General features: G+C 42.6%; 1 protein-coding gene across 3 annotated transcripts in view; it reads left to right on the plus strand.

Moving 5' to 3' along the window:
- The first annotated feature begins 1741 nt into the window (after positions 1–1741).
- The window catches only part of mlip (muscular LMNA-interacting protein), a 36272-nt gene continuing 19868 nt past the window's right edge, over positions 1742–18145 (plus strand). Inside the window, exons 1-9 of one of the 3 annotated variants that reach the window (XM_076285583.1) lie at positions 1742–1864; positions 6319–6444; positions 7397–7537; positions 8205–9824; positions 10401–10472; positions 11220–11300; positions 11411–11497; positions 11618–11677; positions 14015–14065. In XM_076285583.1, coding sequence (XP_076141698.1) covers positions 1829–1864; positions 6319–6444; positions 7397–7537; positions 8205–9824; positions 10401–10472; positions 11220–11300; positions 11411–11497; positions 11618–11677; positions 14015–14065 — 2274 coding nt within the window. In that variant the 5' untranslated portion in view covers positions 1742–1828. Of the gene's footprint in view, positions 1865–5815; positions 5921–6318; positions 6445–7396; positions 7538–8204; positions 9825–10400; positions 10473–11219; positions 11301–11410; positions 11498–11617; positions 11678–14014; positions 14066–18145 lie in introns of those variants that run through there. The other 2 variants (XM_076285586.1, XM_076285585.1) reach the window with 2 other exon arrangements.

Below are 18145 nucleotides of genomic sequence, written 5' to 3' on the forward strand. Positions count from 1 at the left end.
GAGAGTGTGTCCATGACTGTGTTAAGGGGTGTGGAAGTGTAAAGGGTGTATATCTTGTCATGTGAATGATGGTGATTGTCATGGCGAAGTTGTAGTTTATTCTGGAACAGTGGAATTCTCATTATACACTGGGTGCCTTTTTGTAATGGCTAGTGATTTTGGCAGGGTCTGTATTTATTTACACTCTGTGCTTACATTTCACATGATTGTGATTTCACAAGTTCAAATTATATGTTTCTACCAGTTTAGGAAACACAACACATCTATAAATGTGTACGTTCACCCCACTGTCTGCAGACATTCCCCTGGGGATGCCATATGCATGTTTTAAATATTTGTGGCAGACGTAAACCTGTGGACGAAACGTAGGCTACCTTTTAAATGAAAGAGATGGGTGCGCACACAGCTAAACAACATCTGAGGTTCGCCTCCAGCAGTAATACATGATCAGACACGATAGCGCCTGCTGCATTATTTATTTTCAAGAGAGCGCTTGTGTACTGTTTAAAATCAACACATCAGGCACACATTTATAACGAACGTCATCAAACATTTATATCCATGCAGCAAACAAGACATATCAGGTTTAGAGAAAATATATCTCAGCCAAGACACATCAAGAGACATGGAACAGCAAGTAGATACAATCATTTCTGAATTGAGGTTACCGCAGAAGATACCTCAATCAGTCAAATCAAATTTATGCACCCAGTGAGTTAGGATTATATAGTGATGAAAACCTATTATCGTAGACCATCTAAAATGGATTTCTCAGACTAAATGTCCATTCTTACACTGACCCCCTGGATGTAAAGTGTAATGGCGAAGGCTAGTCTTACAAGCCGTACAAATAAAGTCAGCAAGAAATCTCATTGGCATACCGAAGAAAACGAGAGCCAAGTATGCCACTCACACTGACCTTATACAATTTTAATAGGGCAAATAATTTGAGGAATGACCTTTAACTGAGTATGCATGACCATTTGTTCAAATGTTCCTTTCTAAGTTACTGAACTGATTGCTTGAGTCCGAAGGCTAGACCAGCTAAAGGGGTTTAAGAAAGAATGCATGACTAACTCATATCTATTGTCTATTTTTGACAGCATGGGGGTTCCAATCAACAAAGTTTAAACAGAGAGAGATAGCAGATGATTAGTAAATTAATTAGTAATTAAATTTAATTAAAATTAAATTATTTTTCCCCCTGAACAGAATAGATTGAACAATGTATGCTGGATGAATGCTAGAACTCTTAGCTATTATTTAGCAATGTAAACGATGAACCAGACATGCCTATTAACTGTTGATGAGAGAGGAGAAAAAAACATTGAAATGTATGCATTTATGTTGTGTGAAAGTAAATGTTTTTGTTTGAGCTGTTGCTTCATGGTGTAGTGGCATCCAAAGCATGTGCTTTCTCTGAAAGACAAAAATATGTCCTGGCATTTTTCCAACACCTCTGATTTCTAGCTTCAATGCACCCCCCCCCCCCCCCACCACCACACACACACACCAAACTGCAGCCTTGCAACATGAGCAGTGGCAAAATCTCAAACATACTGTCTTCAGCCACACAAAATGACTGCCAGTAGAGGGAAGCCTCAATGTCGGTAATTGCGCAGTCATTGTTTTTATCGGTGCCATGTAGGCTGGCTTCCATCACCATGCTATTTGTGGGTTTGAGTATCTATAAATGGCAGTGAGCTCTACAGCCTACTGCCACCACTGCAGCATGTCGGATCTCATCTGAAGTAGCTGAGAAGTATGCGATTCCCAGTAAGAGCGCACAAAAGTTGTTTAGCTCCATAAGATTACCCCAGAGGAAGATATGGACATGGAACATATCAATGGCAGCCTGAACAAGGTAAGAGAGCTGTGATTTTTTTGGAAAGGGCAAAGTCAAGAACAGCTGACGTGTGTTCCTGACGTGAAGACAGATGGGAGGCAGAGGAGACAGAAGGCCATGGCCCATGACCATCATGTAGTGTAGTATAATTCTGAGGGGAATGCGATGGAAAGGTTTAAATAGAATATGATTTGTTCTCTTTTGTCTGGGGAGACAAAAAGGATCTGGTGAATAATTGGAATTAAATTATTGAACTATCCTGAACAAATGTCACTTTCATGCTAATTGCATTATGCCATTTAAATTAAAATGTAAAATATTACATTTATATTTTATAAACCTCATAGGACCATACTAGCCTCTGATTTGTGGATACAATTATTCACTTAAATGTGTTTAAATACTTTTTTAAATACAATTAGGCCTACTTCAGTTTTTTTATTTATCCTAATAAATAAGTGTTTAAATACTTAAATACAATGTTTTAATCCTAAAACCAGTGATAATTAAATACATAAGTACCACTACCAAAGCAATCAATCCTTGCTAAAGCCATGTATCTAATACTCTGAAAAGTAAAAAGTAGTGTGTAGACTTTAAAATAGATGTAAAAATTAGTAGGCATACATAAAACATACTAAACAATGATAAGAACAGATATGACTAAAGCAGCTCAACAATCAGTTTAATCAGTTTACTGCAGTAAAAGTTATACCAGTCAAATGCCATTGGTTGCGTTTAAAGAGAAACTTAATTGAACTCAAGAAATATTTATTTTTATTCAGATCAAAGCTCGCTTTGGAGTTGTGTATATTTTCAGGCCAGGCTTGTATTTAGGATATCCTTACAAGTCGGATGGAGAGGCACACCCACTCCAAGCCTCAAACCACCAAGGACCTACAATCATGCCTTGTGGTTGGAGTCATTTATTATTATTGGCCTGAGGTTTGGGGGCTTCTGAGCAGCACTGGCAATCATGAATTCAAAAACATTCAGGCACTTTGTCAACCGTCTACCCACACACACACACACACAGACACACACACACACATACATACGCTCATTCAATCACTCTCACTAAACCAAGAGTGCTACTTAGACCTCCGCTGTAAAATCTTGAGATATATCTGAGAATCTGTAAACAACAGCTGTCACATTTTATTTATGTACAGTGTGTATCTCTCAGTGATAATGGATATTATTAAATGAGTGCTCTCTCTCTACAGCACTGAATGATACACCAGCTGAAAATAACACATTCATATTGAAATGATAGCACTCAGTGAAACGTCATCCGTGTTAAAGTTCAAGGGAGACCTGAGTTATTGAGTGAAAGTCATGAATTGAGACTGAGTGAAATAGCGGCCGTCATGGGTGGTGGTAATCTGATCTGGGAGGACGGTATGACCTCGGCAACGTCCACAGCAATTAAATCACCATAGACAGCTTTTACTGGGAAGGAGGAAATGCCACCGGTAACCTTTAAGCAGACGTGTGTGTTTGTTTGTTTGTAGTTTGTTTACATCTCCTTCTGTCACTGTAGTTACAAAAGAAACAGCCAGAGAAGAGCCAACAAACTATTTTTATTCTAGACTCACACTAAGAGTTACTCAGTTAAAAGCAATGTTTCTGTACTATTGATGATAATGATTCTGTTCTATTTATATACATATATTTATTTTTTATATATATTTATATATATATATATATATATATATATATATATATATATATATATAACCCCAGAGGTTGAATTTTAATGATATGTGTGGTCATTCTCATTGAGTTTTATTGATCGGTTTTGGTATCAGGCAGATTAGGTGGGTTAAGGCTGCTGTTGGATCACAATGCCTGTCCTTGCTGCCAGTCTACTAGCCCTCCCCTCTCTGTAGCCCCTCTAAAGTCTTTACTGATTATCGCTCTCCATGCCACCTGCCAGGGAAAATAACACATTTTACATTCCAAAGTAGTTTTTCTTTCTGAAATACTATGGAGGCAGGAGGGTTGTTTTTATTTCTTATTATTCCAGTCCTTACCCCCCTCTAAAAAAGGCAGCCATGCAAGAAATCAGCTTCACCAGGCTGTCTGAAGTGCCAGCACTGTTTTTGAAAAGGGAAACAAACAACTCTCACCTCCTAGCGGTAATTATTTTCAAATGAGAGATTACTTGACCAACACCACTTGTGTTACAAATCCCTCACTCAGGACCTAGCAGTATTGAACACCTAGCACAATAATTAACACTCTTAAGAACAGGCAGAGGGCCAGTTGCATTGCCTTCAATCCTCCTGCATTTTTATACGCGTATATCAACAGTGATTCATGGCTGCTATTTACTTCTCTGCCACCCAGGACGTGTCCCTTAGCCATCTTACTCTTTGCTTGCTTCCCGTTTGTCTATTTTTATCATGCACACAGGCTGCATGGCATAGCATGAGGGCTAAAGGTTAAGGCTCAACTACTGGTTACTGTACACAAATCAGACACACGATTCTTTCAAACAGCAATATTTTGTCAGTGGTCAGATGAATGACTAAGATGTATACAGACCACCATGGTAGCAACATATAATCTTGTATGGTGGCCTATGTTTATTTATTTATTTATTTTAATGTATTTTTACATAGGTAGTCTCATTGATAGAAGTTTGAACAGTATCAACACTGACACTGTCAGATCTCATGTATGTCATGTGTAAACCACATACAATATATTCTATTATGGCACACACTGTGAGGACTACACTGATAAAGTCATCACACTGAACATACCATTGGCCCAATCATACTACGTATGTGGAGTGTTGAGTGGTTGTGGTCAAGCACTCATGTGACTCATATCTCTCCATATGTCAGCCCTACACCGAGCGATCCTATACATTGTGATCTCCATAGATACCTAACATCACAGTTCATTCAAGTGGGGCTGTCTTGCATGAATCTTTCACCAGGGTCAAAGTCGGTCTCTGACTTTACAGATCCCTTTGTCTATCAACAGCAAATGGTCAGTTCTGTACTACTCCGAAGTCAGAACTGCACACATTGCTTTTGTCCGGGTTGCCTTTTGCTTTGTTTGTTCTTGTCCGCTGACAGTGTTTCACCTTTACAACCTGACTCTCGCCAGATGTATTTCGTTCCGCCTAACTCCACTCATCCATCTGGGATCGATCCATTGGAGAGGTGTTTCAGAAGGCTGGGCCTTATCAAAAATCCTTGCATATGATTGGATAAGCCACTTGTCCGTCATCTATTGACGTGCTACTTCAACCACTCACATCGAAGCCAACCCGTGATTGACTCAGTGCTCCTTCCCTCTGACCTTAATTAAAAAATACGCACTCCAAAAGCCACGGCTGTGTCTTAGAGTGACGGAGCATAGCGCGATCTGTTAAGGTCTTCTTTTCAAGGCAACTGTTTTATCCTAGCTGCAGGGGCTCTGTAGTCGGCTTAGCCCTAGTAGTGTAATTAATGCTGTTTTGAGGGAAATCAAATTTGCTTCATTTTATTGTCAGCAGATATCTGTGGGTGCTTAAATTTTGACAGAAGATGATGTAAGATAAAAAAAATTTCTTGAAAATGGCATTATGTCAATTTTCCATTAAGTTGTTGCCTTGTACCCACTCAGAAGATCCTCATTGCTGTCTATTTTTGATGCTACCATGGCATAATGCCATGCAATGCATTACACAATCACATCTCAAGGCTACTGAGAAAGTAATTTTGCCTGACAAGATCCATTTGTTGTAGAGCGACAGACAGCATTCAGGCAGATGTCCTTGGCCCAGCCTCTCTACCGACAAAAGTTAATTGTCAACGCTCGAAATGTGAACAGGAAAGTTCTGCCCTCTTCCTCCTACATGTTCTCGGACATTGAATAGAACTACTGTTCCAGAGCATTCCATTTAACATACAGCAACCTCTTAGTGAATTGGGATACCAGACCACATTATACTCATGAGGTTCGTTCAACTCAGCATAAGAGCTGTCTGTTCACTTCACAAGGCAATGTGTTAGGATCTGTCTGAGCGCTTCCTAAAGCGCCGCACAGACATCTGCAAAGCGGATCCTAATTGAGGTACCAGCTCTTCTGTTTAAAACCTTGTTATGCCAGAGAGAGAGAGAAAAAACTATTTCAACTACCAGCTAAGTCACTGTTATGCTGGAAATTATATGTGCAGTTATGGCTAATTAATTCAAGTTAAAACTGCAGTGTTTGTGTTAGGGATCATAATGTTGGTTGAATAGATTATTGCTTAGATTATCTAATTTGGACATAATTTGGTTGATATTTTATCTGATTGTATATCCAGTGTTGTGTCTTAGTGTCAGTGTAATGAGGCCTTTCCCTGAAAATACTGTTCGTGAATGGCTCCTGACAAGATGAGGGTCAGATCTATTCCTCAGTCAGGTGCCAACTCATTTCCTGTCTAAAAGAAAATATTGATTGAGTTTTTTTTTTAATCCCTGATGTAGGCATCACCTGTAGGCCAAGCAAACCTCACCCCGTTCACCTTTGTGCCAATTCTGGCAAAGCTGCCAACAAAGAGCAGAATCATACTTGTCGGGAGAAAATTACTATCAGCATTTCACCAAAACCAGGTATGGGCTTTTAAAAAGCTGTTGTGTTTACATAGTTTGTAACTTTTTAGCACCCTGTATGCATCTTTGTATGTATTTGATTTCAGAATCACCAATACAATCCTCCCTTTGTAAGCTTGCCAATATCAGCAATGTTCACAATGTTTTGATAAGTCAATAATCAAAAAGTTGTCTCTGTCAAATTTAGACTTCAGCTTGAGTAAACACCTTACATCTTCACTTTAGTTTAATACAGATGTCTGGAGATATCCTTGTGTGTACTTCCTTTAAAATATACCCTGTAGTTTCTATCTTAATTATTCATGCAACAGAGCTTGCTATAATTGTGGTCTTTGGCACACCTTCTCCGTTGTGTCTAGAATTTTGGTTTGATAATTTTAATAATTCAGAACATGCTCAGCAGAAATGAAATTGGTATGTTCCTGACCTAAAGTCAAATGAGAAAGACCCCATTCCTGTGAACTCCTGTGGAGCCCTGTGTGTGGAATGTTATATTCAGGCGTGGTGACCTGGCATCTCTTGAGGTCGTAGCATATTCACTGCCGCTAGAGTACCCCACTCCCAAAACCCTCTGCTGAGCGAAAGGCATCTGCTGAGCGTGAGCTCTTACACAACCTCGATCGGAGTCATGTGTGGGGGCATGTGCAACAAACATGTGGGACAGATTCTCTAAAGGAGGGATGTGGGAGCTGGCTGCAGAGGACATACACACACACACACACACACACACACACACACACACACACACACACACACACACACATGTAAGCCCATATGCTAACACGCAGGCAAGCCACACTCCCTACTCAACTTAGAAGGAGCTTGCACGGAACAAAATAGTTTGAGTCCTACAGTTGACTCCCTGATTAGACACTGACAGATCTGACAGAGTTTTTCTGAGTTTTTTTTTTTCCGTCCGACTTTCCAACTCCCCACCCCCACCCCTTTCCAGAGTTTAGAGGAACCCATCAAAGACACGTCGTATGAAAATACCATGGACGGGGGTGTTTACAAGGCAGAGTTTGTGTACATAGGAGACTCGGAGGAAAACGAGCCAGCAGACTCCCCTCGAGAAACGACACAGGGGAAAAAGGTGAGTTTTCACCGATAAAGATTGACTTTCTTCCTGAATCGAGAGGTTACAGAGTTGCAGTTGTTGTTTTGGGGGGTGTGGGGCACTTTGATGCTCAGTCACTGCCTTTGAAATCATCAAATATGACCTCCCACTGTACTGTGAAAGCGAGAGGGGGGAAGTAAAAGCTCAAGGAAATCAGACTTCAGAGCCATTTCACCGACCAGTAATCAGCAAAGATGGTGAGACCCACAGCAGGGTCCTTGCTGAGGGATGTTGACAGGCTGTTGAAAAAGAAAGATCAGGAGTGTGAAACTCAGCTGGCAAAAGCCTTCTTTTCTTCCCTCAGGAGAGAGCTCCCACCCTACTGAGCTTCACATTAGTCCTAGGACATACTGTTTGTCTCTGATATGGTTTTTACAGTGTGGACTATGTATGCAAAGGCAGCCAGGATTGTACAAAAGAGTACTGTTACAAAACAAAATAGCATTTGCTCTTTAAAAGTTACTGAGTGATTTGTTCAGTTAACCTTGGCCCTTTTGAAGGTTTCTTCTCAGTATGTGCTGTTACTGTGCCTGTCAATACATTTTAATTTGACAGGGATAATGCTGTTGAAATGGCTGAGATTCTCTCTCTGCCTGGAGAATGTGCTTAGGTGATCTCATGTCTGTCTCGTGTTTCTTCTCAGCTGAAGGCGTCGTCCGCTGATCTGATCGCTCAAACCCCACCCTTACCCTTACCCTCACCCTCTCCCTCGCCCTCTCCCTCACCCTCCACCCCTGTCCCCGCTCTCGGGCAGATCTCGATCTGCAACTCCAGTGACTCCAGCCCCGCGTCCCTGCGTGCAACCATGGAAACCGACCCCAACAAACACGAGGGCTTCTCCTTTCGGCCCGGGTGTCACAGCACGTCTCCAGGCACCAGCGGGCGGCTCTATTTCAACCATGAGCCGGAGTCGGATCGGGACGAGTTCTTGAGCCCCGCCACGTCCGTCGACCTGCTGCCTTCGCTGGTGTCGTCGTCACGGGAGTCCATCCTGTCCGAGGGCTGGGACAGGGACAGAAGCTGCCTGGCGTCCCCGGCGCCGTCCTCCCTCAGCCGCGCCTGGTCACCATGCTCGTCCGTGCGCTCTGGCGCCTTCTCCCCAGCGGTGGTCCGATTGACACGCCACTCCCTGGCGCCCGGCGCCAGTCTGGTGCGAATGACCCCCGGCGGCGGCGCCAGCTGCTCCTCTTCGCGGGCGGCCAGCCGGGGGCCGTCGCCGTGCCCGTCCGTGTCGCCACATGTCCGACACCGGCCGCCCCCCACGCAGCTCTCGCTGCTGACGGCCATTCTGCGCAAGGGCCGGCTACCCGTGCTGTCAGCCGCCACCGAGAGGCCCTACTCACCCTGCTGGCCAATCAGCCCTGTCCACATGTCCTCATGTCCAGCCTGCAGGGCCGCTGCACGGGTGGGCCCGGTGGTGGGCGGGGGTGTCGGACCACAAGACTCTGATGCACACACACCCCAGCAGCACAGCTTGTGTCACAGAGAGACGTCCGAACCGAAGAGCCTAAATTCAGTGGGAGAGCCGCAGTTCATTTCTACGTCAGATGGAGTGTATGGCTCTCAAAATTCTATTTTCAGATCTGAGCCCTTGAAGAGTTACGTCTCTAGTTGGGGCGCCGAGGCATCACGGCTGTCCTCTCCAGCGACTAGGACCTACATGTCGGACAAATCCGCCAGCAATCCTCCGCGACGTGTCCTCAAGCCAGTCAACGCCGAGATCCGTGTTTCCCCAGCCCCGAGTCCACAGCTATACACATCCTTCTCCCGACTCTCCAATTCGCCCAAACCCAGCTACGCCTCCTGCTGCGCCTCCTGCTGCGCCTCGGAGGGCCCGGGCCCCACGTCGCCGCCGTGCCACAGAGGTACTGCTTGCTCCGCTCAGTCAGAAAACTCTCGACCAGCCTCCGGCTCAGAGAACGATGGCAACGCCACGCGACTTTCCTCCGATAAGCTCTCACCGGCGGCGATCCACGCTCACAGGCTGTCTCCTCTTCCCAGAATCCCCCAGCTCTCATCCCCACGACGCACACCCACCCCGACCCTGACCCTGACCCCCACCCCCACCACGATGTCCACCTCTGTGTCACCCGCCCCCTACCGCTCGGCCGCCACCCCAGACCGCTTCACTCTCTCCCCTTCCCCACTGACCCTGAGTCGCGACCTCAGCCCGTCCCCCTCCTTCCCTCCCTCCTCGACGCCCTCGCCCACACCAAAGGGCCGTGTGTCAGTCTCAGCTGACAGGGAGGATAAAAAAAGCCAGGTACCCTGCATGTTGGCATGTGGATTGATTGCACGCCACCTGCATGCCTGCGTTCCACCAGCAGTGCTGAGACGATTGGAGGGGGTGGTGGGGGGGGGGGGGGGGGGGGGGGGGGGGGGGGGCGGGGGTGTAGGTGAGGGAGGAGATAGCATTCAGAATTCACTCCCTGACTGACACTTATGGGATTGCAATATCAGGTCCCATGCTGCTAAGAGCAATGCTACGCCACCCACACACAAATGTACTTTTGTACTATTACTTTCAAAAACTATTTCCACATTTCAGTGTTTTACAGGTGCATGAGTTCAAGTGGTAGAGCTCAGGTGGCATTGATACTTGTGTTTTAAACCCATTTATTTATTTACTCTCACTAAAGCGATCCACAGGTGCTCAGGTGAGCAGAATACCCTGCATGTGTCTTTAACGCTCACAAATATCTGAGGAGAAATCAGCCACCACGTTTCTCACATCTCTTTATACTTAGAAAAAGAGAAAAAAAAAAAAAAAAACCCTACAAAGCATGATTGATAATTCCTCTCTTTCTGTGTGTTCTCAACACTGTCTGTGTCTTTTCAGCCACGCAAGATCAAGTCGTCTTACAAAGCACTCGCCGCCATCCCCACAAACACCCTTCTGCTGGAACAGCAGGTGAGCGCCTATCTCCTGTCTGGCTGTGCACTGAAAGACAGATCCTAACGCATGCTCTTAATGGCCTCATAATTATACTCAATGCTGACATATTCACTCCATGCATATTTTTTTATCATAATGGGCTCCAGGGTCATTATTTTAACTCTAATTTTATACTCAGCCAAGCTGCCCAGCGACAATCAGTGGCCTACTGCTGTGTGCACCATGTGGCTCTGAGTCTGAACTGAATTGGCTTAATACAGATAGGATACATTGATATGGCAATGCTACACTTGAAAACTATTACTGTCGTAATTGACAGTTTATGTCACCAACCAGGCTTAGACAAAAGTGACTTGATATTCTGACAAGCTGATTAGCCAATTATTTAATTATGTTTTCATCCTTAATAAAAAAAATAGATGTATACATTCACATGCAAATAAGGATGGGGAAGGAAAAATAAAATAAAAACACAGATAAACACACCACTTCAAAAAGATCAAAACCTGTCAGCATAACAGACTTTGGGAACATTTCAACATATGACATTCTTGAAGTTAAAAGATTAAATATAATTTTTGACAAATCACAGAAGTGGGCCTCTCCACTAGTCACCCAATTTCATCTTTCCTATAATCAGCCTTCCTCCACTGCTCCTTTCTCATTAAACCCTAAAACACAAACACAGAACAGAACTTTGATCCATTTCCCACTGATTCTCATCCTCTGTATGGCATTCAACTTTAATGCTGTTGTCTTCAGGCCATTGACGATGAGGTTGAAAAGAAAGAGAATTCACTGGACCCGTCTGAGACATTCTCAATGGAGGAGGCTCGAGCTGAGGTAGAGTTATAGTTTTTATTACCCAGCTCAAAATGATGGTCAGTGATCTGTGGCCTATTGCTGCAGAGCAAGTCACCTGTGCTAAGTGTCTGTTACTCTGCTGGGGATAGATGTGCTCGCCTGCCCAGCTGAGGGCCCAGTCCGAGGAGTTGTATGCTGTCATCGACGAAGTCCTGGAAGAGAGCCCCATCCCTTTTGTGAGTTATGCTGATTCATTTTCCCATCCCCTGCTTATTCGCTGTCTCTTTGATCATGTTTCAAAAGTAGATTGTATAAAAGATTCCCTTTGATTTCACAATAACCACGTTCCTCTCCAGCGGCGGCCTCTCCTCTCCCCCTCCCCGACTACGCGCTGGGAAGAAACCGACTCGGTGAAGGTATGCAATTACTGCAGGTTATAATCTCATTGCGCGTCATGAGCACTGTTATTAGCGACGCAGGCATTTCCATTTTCTCTTTTTCTTTGGCAAATGTTATTTGCAACAATGCCTAAGGTCACCCCACAGCATCATCTGTGGTTGAATGATTCACAGCTTTAAAATGGATGCATTTCACTCGTTTACAATGTCAATGTCAAAACAGCATGTTACATAGAGATATTACTCTTTGTAATCTCCATTGCAGCAGATGATCTAACTTGAACATTAGCTACTTCATTTAAATAGGAACGCGTTTGAACACGCACTACAGCGAAAGAGAGAGTGGCAGGTTCCAGCTGGCTTGTCATTGTTGATAATTGATATCTCTTTTTTATAAGAAACTTAAAAGGAATTATTCCACTGCTTGGTTGAATTTCCCATTGTCCTACGTAATTTAGAACGACCATTAACCATATGTTATCTGCACACCTATGAAGTAGATCCATTTTTTTGGCTGTATCACACTTGTATATTAATTCGCCAAACTCGTTGTGAAGTTTAAATGAACTGTCACGTTGCATCCGAGCTGTAAAATGCAGACGTTCAGAACATTGCAACATTGTAGCATATGACGTACAGAACATTGCAACATTGTAGCATATGTGGTGGCTTTTAGCTAGATGGATGACAGCAGGCTAAGTAAAAGCGATGTTTCAAAGCTAAAGTTCATCAGAATCTTGGGATACGCCCGCTTGACAACGGGAGAGATAGAACTAACGACTGGCCTTTGGCCGTAGCAACCATCCATTTAGAACTAGTAACGGCAGTTTGTCCTGTGAGTTGAGAAATTAGTTGATATGTGTCGGAAGAAATTAGTTCTACAAACAAGACAGTTTTAGCGATTAAAACGTTTAAATTGTAACAGGAAATGAACACAACGCAAGTGGCAACAGTGGAATAAGCGGGATAATGGACTCCACGGTGGTCTGTTCACAGAAGTTAATGCACTACTCCGCTTCGCGTCGGGGCCGTTTTACAACCTCGACCGTGCATTAACTTCTGTGAACAGACCACCGTGTCGTCCATTATCCCTTACATAATGAACAGTTCCCACTACTGACCATTTAGAAACTGTGAGAGGGCACAGCCATAGGCCATATTTGAGTGGAGCTGGCAAAAGATCATTAGAACTAAAGGTGCACGTAAACACAATGCTTAAATTGACAGTTCACCATTTATAAATGAGTTAAACAGCATTAAATTATCATCTTTTTTTTTTTTTTTTTGCCGATCCCTGGTCTGTCTGGTTTGAGTTGGCATTCTCCAGCCTCACCTGTCACTTACCTCAGCCACAGCAATGATAAAACCCAAAGTGCAAAAAGCGGCCAACCAGACAATAATTGCTTAGCTGACAGCTCAGTGCACTGTGCACCTCTACACAATCACACTATCCTTGGCCGGTGGACAGACGGTCTGACAAGGGAGTTGTTTGGGTAGGCTACTCCACTCTAGGGCAGGTATTAAGCAGAGAGATGACAGTGCTTCTAATGATGATTTGTGCTTCTACTTCTAATTTTATTGTACTACTGTGCAAAGTCAAACCCCTTAATATTTTCATGGGCTACACGTCACCGTACTGTATACCACACATTTGTTCCTTTGTATTGGTATGGTATAGCCTGCAGAAGGGTTATTGTATTCACTACATAAAAAGTTACTCTTCTTTTTGTTATTCTGTCTTTCACACTGTGTACATCAGTGTTTTTCAACCACTATGCCGGGGCACACTAGTGTGCCGTGAGAGATCAGCAGGTGTGCCGCAGAAAATTACCCAAATGTCACTCACTGGTCCAGAAAAGCAACTGTTGCATCAAAGAATTTATAACCACATGCCCTCATTGATTGTATGATTGCACTATTTGTGGTATGCAGGCATTGTACAACGGGGGCCCCATATCCAGTATTCACAGAATCATCACATATCCAGTTCATAACAACAATTAAATTAGATATAGTCACCTACAAATGAAACAGAGGGCGCTTGTTTTATTGAGCAGGTCTTGCATAATAATAAGGCCATATCTGTGTATTATTTGAAATTTTAGGCTATGGTATGTTTATTTTTTCTTCACACAGGATGTTAGTGTGCCGTGGGACATTTTAAGTGTCAAAAGTGTGCCGTGGCACAAAAAAGGTTGAAAAACACTGGTGTACATGTTTATGTTGCTAGGCTGACACCAGACATAATTTCACTGCATTTCTTACTTCCAGTAACTATATGCATGTGACAATAAACTTCCTTGTATCCTTGTATGTGTGGATGTGTGTCTGTGTGTTTGTGTTTTGCTTGTGTAGAGGTACACGCCAAGATCCTCACCAAGAACTGTGGGAAGGGAAACTAAATATGTGAGTAATTATGTTTTTTATTATAGTGATGCTGTGTTTTGCCTCTTGGCAGTGTCTTGTAGGAGGTTATGCACCTTCCTTGCCAAGGATGGTTTCCCACCCACATACCATTAGCATTATACCTCATTCTCGCCTGGCTGCCAATGTTGATGGTATTAAGTTATTTAACACATAATAATCTTAATATTAAAGGGATATTCCACCATTTGGGGAATTACACTCATTTTTTCACCTCCTCTTGAGTTAAACAATTGATTTTTACCTTTCTTCAGTTCATCCAGCCGTTCTCTGAGTCTGGCGATACCACTTTTAGCTCCAGCCTAGCATAGATAATTGAACCGAATTAGACAATTAGCATCTCGCCTGCTAGCATCACGTTTAAAAGTGACTAAAAAAAAAAATCAATTGTTTAACTCAAAATGGAGGTGGAAAATGAGTGTAATTCCTCAAATGGTGGAATATCCCTTTAATTTAAAGGTTGTATCAGCGATAGCGGGGATACGTCACTTCTGTTGATGTTCAACAAAAGAGCTAGCTCACTACTCCCTCCCCCTCCCTCCCGTGCAATTAAAACTCTCCTAAATGCGCATCTCGTCAGTTATTGGTTGAAACACTTTATTTAGCCTTTGAGTTGGTTGCCAACCCTTAGCAATAGAGCATCACAGTCCCGCCCACAGGAGTTTCCGGAAGTAAGAATTCAATGCAATTTCTCCATTGACAATTCGGGTATAAGCCATAAAAACTTAACTGCACATGGTAGAATCAAAACCAGCTAAGCGATTGTATATGGTCATATAGAGGGCGAAAATTCAAGGGGCACTAACCTTGTTTTGAAATAAATGTCTTTTAATCACGATGTCTTGGATAAGTACTTCATTACCCACAATCCTGAACAATCCCACAATGATGCCTCTGATTGGTGGAAAGGCCGTTATGATCATAGTTTGAAACTTTATCAGCGAAAATTATTGACAAAGATGGCGGAGTCTTTTACTGCCTATGGCGAAAATCTTAATGTGAATAAAAACTTTCTAGATGAACATTGGTGCTTGTATCAACAAGGATTGTGGTTTATATATCACACAAACTTAATCAGGGCCAATACACCATCAAATAGAACACTGTAAATGCCAGTTTAAAAACACTTAACTTTTCAGGTAGGTTAATCATTAGCCTTTCAGACATTAGAATGTCATTATAATGCTGCTAACATTAATATAATGTTTTAGTGACCTTGTTGTTTCTATGAACATGAATTGTTGTTTATAGGAAACATAAACTTAGTCGAGGCATAAAAAGCCCTGTATCTCAAGTACTTCAACTTTTGAACTAGCTAGCTAGCTGATAGCACGCTGGATGCTACCACCAGCTAGCAGCTAGACACTGCAGTAAAATGGTTAGCAAACCGTCCATGCCCCCGTGAATATTTCACTGTTTCAATACAAGGACGAAATCCAAAGGGGTGAAAATCACTTTAAATCGGGTCACATTATTGACTGTTGTGTGTCCGAGGGTTAGCTTGTGGGTTTTGTAAGGGCCAGCATGAGGGACAAGACCTACAAAGTTGTGTGGTGAGTTTTGCAGGGAGGTTGGTAATGCTAGTTAACATTAGTTAACATTAGCTAGGCTACTTCATACTGTACGAGTCATATCATCAATCATTAACCTAGAAATACTTCTTCGTACATTTAATGAACATTTTGCGTCAGGATGCCAGTCGAAATATCACACCGGTAAAACATCTGTAGGTAGCGAAGTTGAAAAAGCTGGTGGGCAGATTGGCCTACACACTTCTGCCATCTAGTTTCCACTGGATTTTTTGATTGTCGGTGCCGTTTAAGTAGTATACTATAGACTATACTATAAAACTATACTATAAAAAATCCAATTTCCAAAATCCAATCAAAAAATTGAATTAACTGATGTAATCCTATCAAGGCCTGTCTGACCTATGCAAATTATGGCTATCTAAACCTAGGGTTAGCATTTCTAACTTGTATAGCTCATAGACAGACTAAATTTGGCATGTGACATCTATGTATGACATAAAATACATGAGCTAAGTAAAATCACAACTCACACATTCACAGACTCTATAGCGCCCCCTAGAAATCTACATTTTCCAATCTTTGGCTCCGCCTCCTGACAACATACAAGCAGCTGGAGGTCTCAAATTTCACAAACAAGTTTGTTATCATTCCCTGTATTGAAATATGTGCCACATGTTGACATTTCAGGACATAATGGGTGTGACACTTACCTAGGCCTGTCTGGCCAACATGGGTATCTAAATTGTAGTTTCTGAGTATGTCCGTTGCATCAAACTTGCCATGGCAGGTAAGGTCAGTGAAACTGGGATTATTTCAGCACAGCACACCTCTCTGTATCATAATCAATGAAAATATGGATGTTTTAATGGTTTGTGTATGATTTAAGAACTTTTGTTGGTCAACATCGGTCAAAAATATGCTTTCTGAACAGCGATTTCTGAGGATTTCTTGTGCCTCAAAATTCCCACAGCATCTAAGATAAGTGAAATTGTGTTTATTTCAGCACAGCACACCTCTGTGTATCATAATCAATCAAACAATGGATGTTTTGATGGTTTGTGTATGATTTAAGAACTTTTGTTGATCAACATTTGTCAAAAATATATGCTCTCTAAACGGCGGTTTCTGAAGCTTTTTTGTCCATCAAAATTCCCACAGCATCTAAGATAAGTGAAATTGTGTTTATTTCAGCACAGCACACCTCTGTGTATCATAATCAATCAAACTATGGATGTTTTGATGGTTTGAGTATGATTTAAGAACTTTTGTTGATCAACCATTGTCAAAAATATGCTCTCTAAATGGCGGTTTCTGAAGCTTTTTTGTCCATCAAAATTCCCACAGCATCTAAGATAAGTGAAATTGGGTTTATTTCAGCACAACACACCTCTGTGTATCACAATCAATGAAAATATGGATGTTTTAATGGTTTGTGTATGATTTAAGAACTTTTGTTGGTCAACATAGGTCACAAATATGTCAATAGGTCATTCGCTTTGAGGCCTGCTGGTGCCACGCGGACGACATTCCCCCCATTTTTTTTTCAGAATGCGGTTCACCTACCAATAATGAACAGATGACACCGATATGGGAGATAGACATTTTTTAGTTTTCTTAGCCTAACAACTTTTGCGTTGACAGTGTAATTGCATTGTGCCAATACAGTTCAAAAGGTAATTCAGTTTGAGGCCTGCTGGTGCCACGCGGACGACAATCACCCCAATTTTTTTTCAGAATGCGGTTCCCCTCCCTCTGATGAATAGATGACACCGATTTGGGAGATAGACTTTTTTTTAGTTTTCTTAGCCTAACAACTTTTGCATTGACAGTGTAATTGCATTGTGCCAACACAGTTCAAAAGGTCATTCGATTTGAGGCCTGCTGGTGCCACGCGGACGACAATCCCCCCAATTTTTTTTCAGAATGCGGTTCCCCTCCCTCTGATGAATAGATGACACCGATATGGGAGATAGACATTTTTTAGTTTTCTTAGCCTAACAACTTTTGCATTGACAGTGTAATTGCATTGTGCCAATACAGTTCAAAAGGTCATTCACTTTGAGGCCTGCTGGTGCCACGAGGACGATAATCCCCCCAATGTTTTTTTCAGAATGCGGTTCACCTACCTCTGATGAATAGATGACACCGATTTGGGAGATAGACATTTTTTAGTTTTCTTAGCCTAACAACTTTTGCATTGACAGTGTAATTGCATTGTGCCAATACAGTTCAAAAGGTCATTCGGTTTGAGGCCTGCTGGTGCCACGCGGACGACAATCCCCCCAATTTTTTTTCAGAATGCGGTTCCCCTCCCTCTGAGGAATAGATGACACCGATATGGGAGATAGACATTTTTTAGTTTTCTTAGCCTAACAACTTTTGCATTGACAGTGTAATTGCATTGTGCCAATACAGTTCAAAAGGTCATTCGCTTTGAGGCCTGCTGGTGCCACGCGGACGATAATCCCCCCAATGTTTTTTCAGAATGCGGTTCACCTACCTCTGATGAATAGATGACACCGATTTGGGA

Source organism: Alosa pseudoharengus, unplaced genomic scaffold (genome assembly GCF_046254945.1).
Source record: "Alosa pseudoharengus isolate Yale_2024_CS ecotype anadromous, Long Island Sound unplaced genomic scaffold, YU_APseudo_1.1 YU_APseudo_1.1_scf_15, whole genome shotgun sequence".
Classification (NCBI taxonomy): domain Eukaryota; kingdom Metazoa; phylum Chordata; class Actinopteri; order Clupeiformes; family Clupeidae; genus Alosa; species Alosa pseudoharengus.